The sequence below is a fragment of the Propithecus coquereli genome, unplaced genomic scaffold (genome assembly GCF_000956105.1).
Source record: "Propithecus coquereli isolate 6110/MARCELLA unplaced genomic scaffold, Pcoq_1.0 Scaffold83, whole genome shotgun sequence".
Taxonomy (NCBI): Eukaryota; Metazoa; Chordata; class Mammalia; order Primates; family Indriidae; genus Propithecus; species Propithecus coquereli.
Genome location: NW_012154507.1, coordinates 3,853,668 through 3,868,459, shown reverse-complemented (window position 1 = coordinate 3,868,459; position 14,792 = coordinate 3,853,668). Strand labels below are relative to the sequence as shown.

At 35.9% G+C, this 14,792-nt stretch overlaps 1 protein-coding gene across 3 annotated transcripts in view; it reads left to right on the top strand.

The window, feature by feature from the left end:
* CDKN3 (cyclin-dependent kinase inhibitor 3) overlaps nucleotides 1-10,828 on the top strand; it is a 14,642-nt gene extending 3,814 nt beyond the window's left edge. Inside the window, exons 3-8 of one of the 3 annotated variants that reach the window (XM_012663789.1) lie at nucleotides 317-372; nucleotides 882-926; nucleotides 3,372-3,594; nucleotides 7,107-7,138; nucleotides 8,804-8,907; nucleotides 10,599-10,828. In XM_012663789.1, coding sequence (XP_012519243.1) covers nucleotides 317-372; nucleotides 882-926; nucleotides 3,372-3,594; nucleotides 7,107-7,138; nucleotides 8,804-8,907; nucleotides 10,599-10,685 — 547 coding nt within the window. In that variant the 3' untranslated portion in view covers nucleotides 10,686-10,828. The remainder of the gene's footprint in view (nucleotides 1-316; nucleotides 373-881; nucleotides 927-3,371; nucleotides 3,595-7,106; nucleotides 7,139-8,803; nucleotides 8,908-10,598) is intronic. The other 2 variants (XM_012663790.1, XM_012663792.1) reach the window with 2 other exon arrangements.
* The last annotated feature ends 3,964 nt before the right edge of the window (nucleotides 10,829-14,792 follow it).

The window sequence follows — 14,792 nt, the reverse complement described above, 5'->3', positions numbered from 1 at the left end:
TCTGTATATATTTTTAGCTGTCCAATTAATTTCTTTCTATTTTTGGTAGAGACAGGGTCTCACTCTTGCTCAGGCTGGTCTCGAACTCCTGAGCTCAGAACGATCCGCCCGCCTCGGCCTCCCAGAGTGCTAGGATTACAGGCGTGAGCCACCGCGCCCGGCCCACATTGATATCTTAACTATGAATTTTTGTTTTGTGACTACTATAAAACTTTAACACATTCTGATTCAGTGGCAAGCACCCATGTTGGTTAGATTGAATTTCCATTTATAACTCTTTTTAAAACTGAACTAGATAAATTTTTCTTCTTTTCAGGCTACCTCTGTCACGAGTGAATTGTTCTCAGTTTCTCGGTCTGTGTGCTCTTCCAGGTAGGTAACACTACAATTGGCTTCCTATCAATATATTTAGACCAGTTTTCTCGTCAGCTAACACATCATTCTCTGCACTGGGCAATAAGAGAATTGCATAGACCATCAGCACTGCAGAACTCACTTTTGGAAGCCCTTATGGTGAGCTAGAGATAAAGGAACATAGATTTACTCTTCATCCCTTCCCAGATCTGCATTCACAGCTCTACGGTTCTGATTTACCTATCTTAATAAAACAGTGGGGTACAAGTGAAGCTGAGGACTACTTACTAACCAGGAAGCCAGGTACATGTTACAGAAAGGACATAAATAAAGAATCCTTGATTAGGGTGAATCCCTGTAATTATATTCCTAAAAACATGAGAAATTGAAATTCACATTCAGAATGGAATTGAAACATATAAATGATCATGTGGAATGACTTTCTAAAATAGCTATATAAGTGTTTAAATATACTTATTATATATGACCAAAACTGACTTTTTTACTTGCCTTATTACTACTTATAGGTTGTAAATTTAAAGATATTAGAAGAAATATCCAAAAAGATACAGGTAGGTATAATATGACACAACCATACTAATAGGCTTTAAAAAAAATAATGCTGAAAATCTCTTTGTCAAAAGGACTGTAGTCTTTTCTCAATATACCAATAAATGTTCAATATTTTGTGAAGTTTCCAACTATAGATTTATTCTAATGTGTGAAAAGGTATTTGTGAAGGGCACCAAGGACTCATCATTTACCTAAACGTGGTGTTGCTTTTCACTGATTGTTGTAGTTATATTAAACTGCATTTGAAGTTAGAGTGAGAAATGTAAGTATGTAAATAGAAAGTATGTAAATAGAAAACTGACATATTGCACTGCCCAGATCTTTGAACATACCATTCTTTACAGCCTTGACTGTGGTAGTAGAAATTAAGCCTGAGCTGGGAACCCCAAGGAAGCAGTGAAATTTCCATCCTGGATAGAAAGTGTAGAGAGCCAGCATGTAGGTGGGAAAGACAGAGTGGGAACTGATCATCGCGTGCCCAAGGATGTTCATACCATTATAGCCTCAAGTCTAGTAATCCTGAGAATTAACCCCAATTTGGAATTTATATATTACATGATACTAACAAATGTGGATTTTCAAAATATTTTATTCTGGTTGGCCTGGAATAGCTCAGGCCTCCTAGTCCTACCAATATCCTTATAATACACAAACTAAAAATGTCTACGTTGCTTGGTCTGACCAGTACAGATTTTTTAAATCTTAAAGTCTTTTCCTGGTTATTCTAGAATGTCAGTTTGCTAATGTATCTTTTAGAATTTATTCCTCACCTACCAAAAATGACTTAAAGAGGCTAATAGACGAGTTGACCCTTGGAGATTTATGAAGATTTTCTGCTTTAGACACACCCACCATGGTAGGAAATTCCCATTTGGACAACATTTAAACCATAAGTAAATTATATGCAATTTAAATCACTGGTTCAAGATCAATCTTGTACATTTTGGAATGCTATATTTATTTAGTATCTTCTATTAAAGGGGTTTCTAATTTTTCTCAAAAACTTTTTTTTTCTGCAATGAAATATTAAATAGAATCCAATATATAAAACAGACCAAAATGTTTGATGGAGGAAGACGTAGAATCTCCCTGCTGCAGTTCCTGTGGTACCTCCTCAGTCCTTTCTAGGAAAGTTTAGAAACCACTGTATAATAAAAATTATCAAATGTGTACAAGAGGCAAATAGAAAATTACCTACTGTCTTAAAATTGGTTAGGTATGTTAACTACAGGTTAAATTCTTTTACAAGTACAAAATGATAATAGTTTGATCTAGAGCAGTACTGTGCAACAGAAACATAATGAGAGCCACAAATGGAAGCCACATATGTAACCATTTTCTATCTACCACATTAAAGTAAAAACAGGTGAAATTAATTTTAATAATATATTTTATTTAACCTAAGATATCCTAAATATTATCATTTCAATAAGTTTTAAGTATAAAACTAATTGCTTAGTCTTTGAGATCACGTATGTGTTTTACACTTACAGTACATCTCAAATTTGGACTAGCTTCATGAGACTAGCACTTTGTACTTAAATAGCTAAATGTCCTTGGACTTAGGGGCAGGGAGAGGGCAGGGGTGGGGGGCAGCTGAGATCAGCCAGAATTATTTATTTTGAACCAAATGCTCAATAGTGAATATTGCCATAAAGATGTTCTAGTATACTGAATGCCTATAGTAATATTTATTGGTTCATATCATTATGGTGAAAATAGCTAAGTTATGTACGTTTAATACAGTTAGTGCTTTATTTTCTAGAGATCTAGTCCATAAAATTAAATACACAATGGTGTGGCACAGTGCAAATATAAGGGAGAATACAAGAGCTCTGGCCCCAGGGCCATGCTGGAGATTTTATGTATTAATACAATACTTAGGGTAAAACAACAGCAAAGTGATGAAGTAGCAAATGAGGTTGATTTTGTGAGAAAAAGAAAAAAAAAATGTGCTATTGTTCCTTCCCAAGGGTTTATTTTTAAATATTTAGTGTACTTAAATTTATTTTAAAGCAATATTTATCGCAAAAAAATTTTTGCGGCCAGGCGCTGTGGCTCATGCGTAATCCTACTGCTGTGAAAGGCGGAGGCAGGAGAATCACTTGAGGTCAGGTGTTCAAGGATGCAGTAAGCTATGATGACGCCACTGCACTCCAGCCTGGACGATAGAGCAAGATTCTGTCTCACATTTTTTTTTTGCAAGAACAGCAATTGCCTCATCTTGAAATTCATTCCTTAAGAATCACTTTGATTTATAAAGTCAGGTTTAATTCTAATCATTTTTTGATTCAGATGTTATCAATAGGCACATCAAATTTAAAGATTATCATTTGCTATTAGTTTGGCTTAAGAAACTTAACTCCATATTCGCCCTCTTGACTGTATTTAAATTTGTAATGTTTTCTCTGTGTGTGTCTGTGTGTATCTTGGTCTATTGGCAGAAGAACTAAAGAGCTATGGTATACAAGACATATTTGTTTTCTGCACCAGAGGGGAACTGTCAAAATATAGAGTCCCAAACCTTTTGGACTTCTACCAGCAGTATGGAATTACCACTCATCATCACCCAATCCCAGATGGAGGGACTCCTGACATAGCCAGCTGCTGTGAAATAGTGGAGGAACTCGCAATCTGCCTTAAAAATAACCGAAAAACCTTAATACAGTACGTTCTCCTTTTCTCCATACGCTAGATGAGAAGTGTCCCAGTCAAAATGATTTCTCGAATTATTGCAACCCTATTCAGTTATTACCTACCTCATAGTTTGTCGCAAGGATTAAAAGGAGATAATGCATGAAAAGTACTACTCAATGTCTGGTACAGAGTAAGCCCCCAGATATTTTCTGTTATTACTTTTCAAGAGTAAGGACAATAAATGAGTAGATCTGGAAATTTTCAGAACAAGGTTACCAGGCTTTTTTTTCCTTAAAACTTTAGTTGCAATTTGGGGATCCTCCCCACCACCACCATGAAAAAAAGACGGGGCATCATTCTTATTCTACCATAACACCACATTCATTGGTCAGCCTGTCAAATTGCTTACTTGCTTTGAAAAGCAAGCTGATTTTGAAAAAATTAGCAAAAAATTCATGTGTAAGCAATGAGCAATTTTTAAAATATGACTTGAAAATGACATTTGATGATATGAATTTGCTACCAGAATGAAAGACGGACTCACTGTTTGTCAAGGACTGTAAAAATATAAGCTGCTGGTAGGAAAGTTTAAAACAAGACAAAATGGGTTAAGGAAAGGGGGAAAATGAGGCAAGAAGAAAAAAGTAGCTTGGAGAAAGGAAGATGAGAGTGGCGATGGGCAGTAGATGGTAGCATGGCAAAGATTAGAAGTGGTGCCATGGATAAGAAGCAGTAGATGCTCAAAAGAGAGTCAGCCACAGTGAGAAAACTAGTCCTTCACAGTGCTTACTGTGTATTTTATATCCTAATAAGCCACTTAATCCTCTCTAGAACAAGGTAAGGTATTAAATAGTTTGATACCTTGAAAGCCTTAAGGTCATTGCTTTGAGCTAGAAGTATATAAACCATACCAAATAGCAGTGTGGTCTCAGGGCACTGAGGGAAAGGGCAAGCCCAGCTTGTCTCCTTAAACCTGTAGCCCAGGGGCCTGATGCCAACAATGCCAGTTCTGAAGGCAAACCAACCAGTACAAGAGTCTTTGGGGACACACCTGTTTGTGGCCAAACTAAACTGATATACAGAGAACTATAGCTTGCAGAATATGCAGTAGAGAACTAGAAGCCATCCTACATCCTATAGTTTCCAAATTTTTTCTAGTGAAAAGCATAATCTCTCATCAAGTACTGATTATAAAACAAAATTTCAGAATAGATATAGTTGTCTATGCTAAATTTTCTGGTAAGTGTAGGTAAAATACTATTGGATGGATATGGCTAAGGAAAGTATCTTCCAATTTGAGGACCCATTTTTCAAACCAATTCTGAGATTTTTTTTTCAGTAAATTTTTGAAAGCAGCTTCTACTGAAAATTTTCCAGAGATCAAACTAGCTCAGTTTGGTGAAGTGAAGCTTAACACACTCTACTCCAGCAGCTTCTGGCAAACCAAGTGCTCTGCTGTTGGCACAGAGTACAAACAGGATGTACAGATAGATGGGTGTCCTTGCATATGTTCAGGCTCCCATAAAATAAAGCATCAGATAACTGGAAGTTTTCATTGTCCTAGAGCTTTCAAAGGTGTCCTACAGTGACTAGTTTGTTGGGTAAAGACAATTCTCTATCCATTCTGCCATCTTTGAGAGCCCACGTTGCTAGACAGCTGTAGAGCTCATTCCTCAGAAACGGGGGCTGGTACATTTTTTCACTGCCCTGTTGTCTACCAATGCTATCTCACTGGTTCTACCTGGGCATTTTCAGCCCTTTATAAAATCAGTGAACACTGCTTGCTCAGTGTATTATACAGTTTCCTTGGGCTATTATAACAAAGCACCACAAACTGGGTAGCTTAAAACAATAGAAATGTATTCTCTCCCTAGTTTGGGAAGCTGAAAGTCCAAAATCAGGGTGTCAGCAGGGCCACGTTCCCTCTGAGGCTCTGAGTACAGTCCTTCCTAGCTTCTCGTGGTGGCCGTCCATCCTTGGCATTCCTTGGCTTGTAGCTGCATCACTCCAACCTCTGCCTCTGTCATCATATGATTCTCTGTGTGTCTGTGTCTTCATCTGGCGTTTTCCTCTTGTGAGAACACTAATCATGTAGGACTAGGGCCTCCCCTAATTCATCTTAACTTGAATATATCTGCAAAGACCCTATTTCCAAATAAGGTTACATTCATAATACTGGGGATAAGGACTTCAGCATATCTTCTGGGGGGACATAATTTAACCTGTAACACCTATCGTGTGCCAAACACCAAGACTACAAAATGAGGCACAGTTCCCACCCTGAAGGAACCCGCAGCTAACAACACTACCATGTAAAGTGCAGTAAGATTGGCACAAGGTGTGTACACAGAAGAGGCAGCACACAAGAGAGTGGTCATTTCTATAGGAGCACAAAGACATTTCAGGAAATGAAATTTGAGTTTTAAAAGATGAGTAGGAATTCATCAAATACAAGAGAAAAAATGAAAGCAGCAAGAGGTATAAAGTAGTATTAATCTTGCAGAAAGCCACTGAAGTGTTCTCTCTCTACCTCACATGGTAGATCCAGATCTCTCTAAAACAGGACTACATCTGGGATACTCTGTAGAAAGCAAGTTCATGAGTAACTCTAGAGGTCAGTACCCATTTTGTCCTCTGTCTTCCATCCTATAGCAAGATACGTATCTACAGCTTTATCTACAATATGCTACAGTAATAGATGTTCATGATGATAAGTCATCTGCACTAAATTAGGTTCAGTATACCCTCTAAGTAAGTTAGGAAGCATGTAATACGTTTTTTAGGATCTTTGAAAATGCTTAAAATGAATGATTTGCTGTTGAGAGTTAATCTTCTTTTTTCTGTAAAATCCAGTTGTCCAAAACTGCTAATTTCTTCACAATGCTAGATAATAGCAGCTAACATTCATTTACTCTGTGCCAAGCTCTGTTCCAAGCCCTTTACAAATGCTCAGTCATTTGTAAGTGAACCTCATTTCATCCTCACTACGATGTAGGTGCTATTGTTATCACCATTTTATAGGTGAAAGGCTGAGCCCCAAAGAGATTAACTTGCTTAGCTTTATGTATCTAGTAAGTGACAGATCTAGGACCCAAAGTCAGGTGGTGGGACTCCAGAGCCCATGTTTTAGATCTCTATGATATGCTACTTCAATTAGATAAATGAAGGGTTATTATATAAATAGCATTTGCCCCATAATCACTCAGGTTTTCTTTGGACAGAGGAAAATAATCAAAGTGGCATCTGGTAAAAATAGTCTGATTTCTACTTAGCAACATGCTCCATTCCGTACATGTGGATCTTGGGGTCTAAAGAGGTCAATGAAAAGACCCTGCCTACCTTGACCCTTAGAGGTGACCCTCCCAACAAAGAAATAAACACACTTTGCTCTTAATTAATTCAAAAATATTTATTAATCTTTGTGTGTGAGGCACTATGCTAGGCATTAGAGTTATAAATAAAATGCAGAAAGAGCAAGTCTTTAGCTGTAACTAGGGATGAAGTGAAAATGGACAAACTTCAAAACTGTATTTCCCTTTCAGCTGTTATGGAGGCCTTGGCAGATCTTGTCTTGGTAAGAAATATATTTTCATTATTAATTTAACCTCAAAGTAGGCAAAGTCCTGTTTCTGGGCCATATGCTCACTTTGCATTAAAATGAAACAAAACACATATAAGTTTGCTAAGATTCAAAGGATTATTTAAGGCCCTAAACTTGGTATTCCCTAAAAAGCTTGTGTGGGAGGGAGAGGAATTTTCAGCATTGCTTTGGAGGATTCTGTAAAACATCACTTACAAGTCTTAGCCCCTGCATCTTTTTTTTTTTAATGTTTTCTAATGTTCTCCCTATATAGGTGTTATGATACTGATAGTAACTTCTAAATATTAATAATATCCATGGGTAACATAAGTATGAAAACCAAAGTTAATTACTATATGTTAATTTTTAAATGTGCTGGGAAAAACCAAAACAGTTCATGAAATGCCACGCTGGAGTAACAGTTATTCCTTTTAGTGTTGGACAGCATCAAAATTAAAAATTTTGTTTGCCAGAGGACACTATCAAAATGAAAAGACGACCCATTGAATGGGAAAAAATATTTGCAAGCCATATATTTGATAAGAGATTTGTATCCAGAATATATAAAGAACTCTTACAACTCAGGAATAAAAAGACACACAACCCAATTTAAAAATGGGCAAAGGGCCCAAATAAACGTTTCTCCAAACGAAATATACAAATGGCCAATAAGCACATGAAAAGATGCCCAACATCATTAGTCATCAGGAAATACAAATCCAAACCACAATACATACCACTTGATACCCATTAGGATGGCTATTATTAAAAAAAAATGAAAAATAAGTATTGGCAAGGACGTGGAGAAACTAGAACCCACATACACTGCTGGTGGGGATGTAAAATGGTGCAGCTGCTTTGGAAAACAGTCTGGCAATAATTCCTCAGTTAAACATAATTACCATGTGACCCAGCAATTTCACTCCAAGGTATATATCCCCCCAAAATGAAAACATATTCACACAAAAACTTGTTCCCAAATGTTTATGACAGCATTAATCATAATAGCCAAAAAATAGAAACAGCCTAAATATCCATCAACTGATGAATGGATAAGCACAATGTGGTGTAGCCATACAATGGAATATTAATCATAAAAAGGAATGAAGTATGGATACATGCTACAATACATATGAACCCTGAACACAGCATGCTAAGTGAAAGAAGTCAGTCACAAAAGACCACATAATGTATGATTCCGTCTACATGAAATGTCCAGAATAGGCAGATTTACAGAGGTACGAAGATTAGTGTTTGCTAGGGCAGGGTTGATGTGGTAATAGGGGAATGACAACAAAAGGGTACAGTGCTTATTTTTAAGGTGATGAAAATGTTCTAAAATTGGTGATGGTTGCACAAATCTTTATACTAAAGATCACTGAATTGTACACATTAAATGGACAAATTGTATGGCATGTGAATTATATCTCAAAGCAGTGTAAAAATAAAGAATGCCAGTGTTAAACTTTAATTCAACCACACCGTCATTTCGATCCTAATTTAACTGTCAAAAGTACATTAAAAGTCTCAGTTTTTAATTCATTCAGAACAATTACACCAAACTGAGTCTTCTGTATCAATAGAAGTCTAATTAAATATAAAATGTTCTACCCTCTTAATTATTTAGTAATATATTATTTTTCTGTCATGTTCCATTAGTAGCTGCTTGTCTCCTTCTATACCTGTCTGACATGGTATCCCCACAGCAAGCCATAGACAGCCTGCGAGACCTGAGAGGGTCTGGGGCCATACAGACTATCAAGGTAAGGAGGTCGTGCTTGCTGGTGTGGTTAGGGGCAGACTGTTAACAACTACAGTGTAATACACAACCACAAGGACGGTAAAATGAAATTCCAAAGCACTCTGTTATTCAAATGTCACTTATGCTTTTAATTTTTTAAATTTATGTTTAAATATAACCCAGATATCTGCAAAAGCACACAAGTATTTCAAACAAAATAATGAAAAAATTTGAACTTTCCAGTTTACTCTTCAGTTTTTGCCCCATTCAGTTTGGGGAATGGATTCTCTTGCTGGAAACAATGAGATGGTTACAATAAACTTGGTAGTTTCTTAGGTAAATTCTTAACCAAAAACATACAAGGAAGATCCTATTGTATCACCAAAACATTTAATAAAGATAGACAAATGACTGTAATACAAAAAATGTAAAGCAGTGCTAATTATCCTCTGCTGTGGGTAACTAAAGCGACATCTTCCACATTTACGTTCCCCTAACACTTCGAAATCACTGCAGTAGCAATGCCAAGGATATTATTATGTATTAATCATCTTACTGAAAAGATTCAGCAGATTTTACTTTGTCTGTAGATCTATGAAGCTAATTTGCCTTCCTTTCCCACACACCCTGTCTCAGCATTAGTACCTATTCATCGGAAGTGGATAATAAAGAATCCTGGCCATTAGGCAGCTCCTTGGGCTTGAGTTCATCTTCCCAGGGTTAAAGGTCTAATCCAGTGTCACATACAGCAAATTATTATAATTAATGATAAATTCACCAAGCAACCTGATTCTTAGGGCTTAAATAAGGTCAGTCACAAGATAATCCATACAGGATTTACTTCCCTGTACAGATTCTGAAAACAAAGAACTCCCCTTATTTTAAAATCAAATGCTGCTGCAAATCCAAAAAGTTTGAGTCTCTCTTCTCTTTGAAACAAAATGCATGGTCAAATACATGTATGAATATGCATATGCTTTACATTTTTAATACTGGAGAGAATTAAGCCTGCATTAGTATGGACTGTCAATTTTTGCTACAATTCTGTAGCAAACAGGCTTTATCTCTATGTTAGTGTAAGTTAGTGTAGTTTCAACTTCTCAATACGGATATGAAATGAGATGATTAGCACCGTAACAATATCCTCTGTAAAGCTATTAAAACTCCAAATAAATTATTTAAGGCTTTCATTTTGCTTATCTGTTAAGGTTAGTGGGGTTTTAAAAAAATACTGTCTATGAAAATTGTTCCAAATGGATTGTCATCACAAAAAACAGATGACTTGAGCTTCTATAAATTAAGAAATGGATTTTCCTGAATATACCACTGTTAATTGCTACAGGAAGTGCCCTCTCCTTCTTATTCACTCCCTAGGTTAAAAAAGAAAAAAAATAGCAAAAATAATGCCATTATGAAGTGTTTTTAATGTTATTTGGTCCTACAAATAAAGAGATAAAGGATTTTACAGCCTTACAAAATATTCATTTGTATTTCATGCTACCTTCTGCTTTTTAGAGATTTTTAAAGTAGTAGCTTTTCACACCATATGCAGCTTTATTGAAAGATAAAACTTGCCCATGGCAGAAATGCTTCCTTCCCCAAAAAGATGTAAAATTGTTCTTAGCAAATACGTCTTTGATTCCTACTAATCTTGGTGTCTACTCTGGTAACGGTTTTCTACAATGTATTTCAACATATCTTTACTTTTTTCAGCAATACAATTACCTTCATGAGTTTCGGGACAAACTAGCTGCACATCTGTTATCAAGAGATTCACTATCAAGATCTGTATCAAGATAGAGAAGTTCAAACAGCATATATATGACCATGTCTGAAATTTAAGAGTTCTCTAGCATAATTTGTATTGAAATGAAATTACTAATGTTATCAACTTGAGTGCAAATGTATATGTGCAGATATTCCTAAAGCTTTTATTAACAAAATTCACTGTGTCTCTTTCATCTCTTATAGCAGAGGGAAAATTAGTATACAATTTTCCTTTTAGAAATGCACTGGCTGCTTTGGTATATTTTACCTGGAGGTAATGCTAAAAAAACCATATGGAAAAATATTTGCATTATTAACATATTTACCACACTTTTACTTCATTTCACTATTTTTAACTACTATGTGGCATTTGACATAAGTAGAAAATTGGTATGAGTACCCAAGCTTACTTTTAACTTTCACCCTCTATTCCTCCTGGAATTTCTTTTTTTTTTTTTTGAGACAGAGTCTCATTCTGTGGCCCCAGCTAGAGTGCAGTGGCATCATCATAGCTCACTGCAACCTCAAACTCCTGGGCTGAAGCCATCCTCCTGCCTCAGCCTCCCCAGTAGCTGGGACTACAGGTGTGCACCACCACACCCAGCTAATTTTTCTTTTTTTTTTTTATGTAGAGATGGGGTCTCACTCTTGCTCAGGCTGGTCTCCAACTCCTGACCTCAAGCGAGCCTCCTGCCTTGGTCTCTCAGAGTGCTAGGATTACAGGCATGAGCTACTGCACCAGCCCTCTTACACTGTTTTTCACTGCATAGACCTACAGTATTGTAAATGATCCCGAGCCTTCTGGTCACCTCCCTCCCAGTACTGGATCAGCACCCCATGTCTTTATTCAGCATATGCTGAAACATTTTCAGAGATGAAGAATTCATTTGTTCAGACACCTGCTCCACTTTTTTCTACCTTAGGAACTACAAAGAATGAATTTAATCCCTCTTTCACATTTATAGAGTATTTAGCTACAGATTAACAATCTCTTAATTTTCATACTCCTTCACCTCACCCTATACTACTGAACCTATCTTTTTGTTTAAATTCAACTTTCAGCTACCCAAAGCAGCCATTTGGGCTGGAGACAAGGATGACACAATGAGTCAAAGCCATCTGTTTTAACAGACATCAGTGGTTTCAGTACAGCACACAGTAGTCACGTGACTCACAAATTTGAACCAATGGTCATTTGGCTATTACCACCAGGTTGCAGACTCATAGGCACTTCCACAAAAGACAAAAGTTTCACCACATCAAAATTTAGTTTTTAAATAATCATACAATGACCAAAAGCCTTATTTTGTCTCATATATTTCTTGCTGACGATGAACTACTTTCATTAGGGAATACTCCAAAACAATTACTAGTGCTGTTTGGGAACTTCAGACCAGAGCACCAGTATGTACTCTGATATAAAAATCAATATTTTGATACAGTTGTCCCTTGGAATCCTCACAGGATTAGTTCCAGGCCCCCCGTCCCCGGTGGATACCAAAATCCATGGATGTTCAGGTCCTTTATATAAAATGGCATATTTATATATAACCTATGCATATCATCCCATATAATTTAAATAATCTCTAGATCACTTATATTACCTAATGCAATGTAAAGGCTTTGTAAACAGTTGTTATACTGTATCGTTTTCATTTGTATTTTGGGTTTTTTCCCAAATATTTTCAATCCAAGTTCAGTTGAATCCATGGATGAGGAACCTATGGATAAGGAAAGCTGACTACTTTTATATATATACTGCTTCTAGAACTTAAGATTCTATGAAGATACTGAGGAAAAGAGGAGCATCACATATCCCACCAGTATCTAAATGTTTAACCTAGGGATTTCTTTTCTCATATAATAAATGCCAAACGTTATAGCAAGAAAGTTATTTTTTTAAAGCACACACTGCAATAACTGGCCTTCTCTGTGATTTTGGTATTACAACCAAATATAATTTAAAATCACAATTTATATTAAACTTCAGACAGTCATCAAAATTGACATTAGCAAACCTTATACAGATGGTCCCCAACTTACAATGAATCAACTTAGAATTTTTTTACTTTATGACGGTGTGAATGTGATGAGCATTCAGTAGAAACTATAGTTCAAGTACCTATACAAACATTTTTTCCCACTTTCAGTATAGTATTCAATAAATTTCACGAGATATTCAACACCTTATTATAAAATAAGCTTTGTATTAAATGATTTCACCCAACTGCAGCCTCATGTAAGTGTTCTTAGCACATTTAAATTAGGCTGATAGGCTAAGCTATATTTGGTAGGTTAAGTATTAAATGCATTTTCAACTTATGATAGGTTTATAACCCAACATAATCCATAATCCCAATATCTGTATTAACCTTCACCCAATATATAGCTTATTCATGAATACTTAGGAAAATGGAGAAAAAACATTGGCATAGATTAATCAAATCCTTTAACAGTCAATTGAATTTTCAAAGTGCATGCATATCTCAATTTCTGTAAGTGCCAATTAAGCCTTCTACACTTAAAATGCTTGACTACTTTCATACTAAGTATGAGGAAAAATATCAATTACTCCGTAACAGAGAAATGTGAGATGTAACTACTGAAATATTAATATAATTATTGAGTTAAATAACATAATTCCAACATTCCAGGAAAAGTATTTTCCCGGCCTAACCTGTGTGATATCCCCCAACACAATGCAGGGGAGGGAGCAGAGAGACAATCAAGTCCTGATCAGAGACAAGCCAGAGTTAGCAACATTTGAAATTGACACACAGACTTAACCATTATCCATAAACTACACAAGGAAACATTTGAGACAGTTTTTATTAAATATATAAAAGCAAAATAAGCAAGCTCTAAGAAGTAAGATAGGGCTACCTAAGGGCATTTTCTTTGGACAGTAGTACAGCACCATTAAGGTTAACTTAGATTTTAATAAACCATGAGCATAGATAGCTAACTACATTTTATGTTTCTCTTAGTAGTTTTAGGTTCTGCCTCGTCATCAGTCTATTTAAGAAATCTTTCTTCTCCAGAGTACATGAACATGGCAACCAAAGAGATTTAAATATTTAGAAAAAGCATTGTACAATTAACATAAGAGATGCATTTCACTCTTGCATGTCCAGATGTCCTCTACATCTTCTACAATGTGCGTTAATAAAATTAATGCAGGACAAAACTTTCTTCACTCCAATCTCACAGATCAATCACCATATATGGTTAATACTATTTTCCAACACCAGCAGAACAAGCAGCAGTTATTTACTCCTTTTAGACATTTAACTTTAGAACTCTGAATTTCAGAGTAAAACTGCTATAAGAAAGCTAGTCAATATATCCAGAAATAGAACCACATTTTTTTCTCTTGGCATTACTCTGGAGTATTAGTTCAGAACCATCTTCTAAACTATACTATTAGTACCAAAGACTTATAAGCTGCTGGTCTGACTGCAGATCAATGATTGGTTTGAGCAAGAGAACTTAGAATTATTTAAGACTAACATAATTAATATTTCCAAAAAGGATGAACATGAGTGCTTTTATGAACAATGCTAGATAAAGTATCGATATTTTCCCCTCTCAGGAGTGTTGTTTTAGGATATTTTTGCCATCAAAATTTCTGATTTATAATTATACTAGGAAACTGATTACTGAGATATGTACATTTGTGGATGTTAAATGATATAAATAAGTAAACTCTATACTTTTTAATACAGATCATTATTTGAATAGGCTTGATATATCACACTGCTATGATACAGACACACCTAAAATGAAAGCTCACCCCTGCAGGGTACAAGAGACACAGAGAAGTCATTATTTGTACCATGGCAATAATATTCCATGAACGCATTTCATGAACAGATAATTGGAGGAAAAGAGAAATGTCATACAAAGGAAAATATTTTGCCAGTTTCAAAGCACATATAGTTCTATTTCCTTTCTATGCAAATATTTGACATACCTTCAAAATATGTTGATTTGGGGAGCGGAGAAGAGCTCTATGGAAAGCTATTAGCATGAAAACACAGAACAGGCTTTAAAGGAGACACATGCTACAAACTACCATGTACTTTGTTGCCTTGTCAAACACCATTATCCCCATATGTGAACCTGACTGGTAGGTCTGAC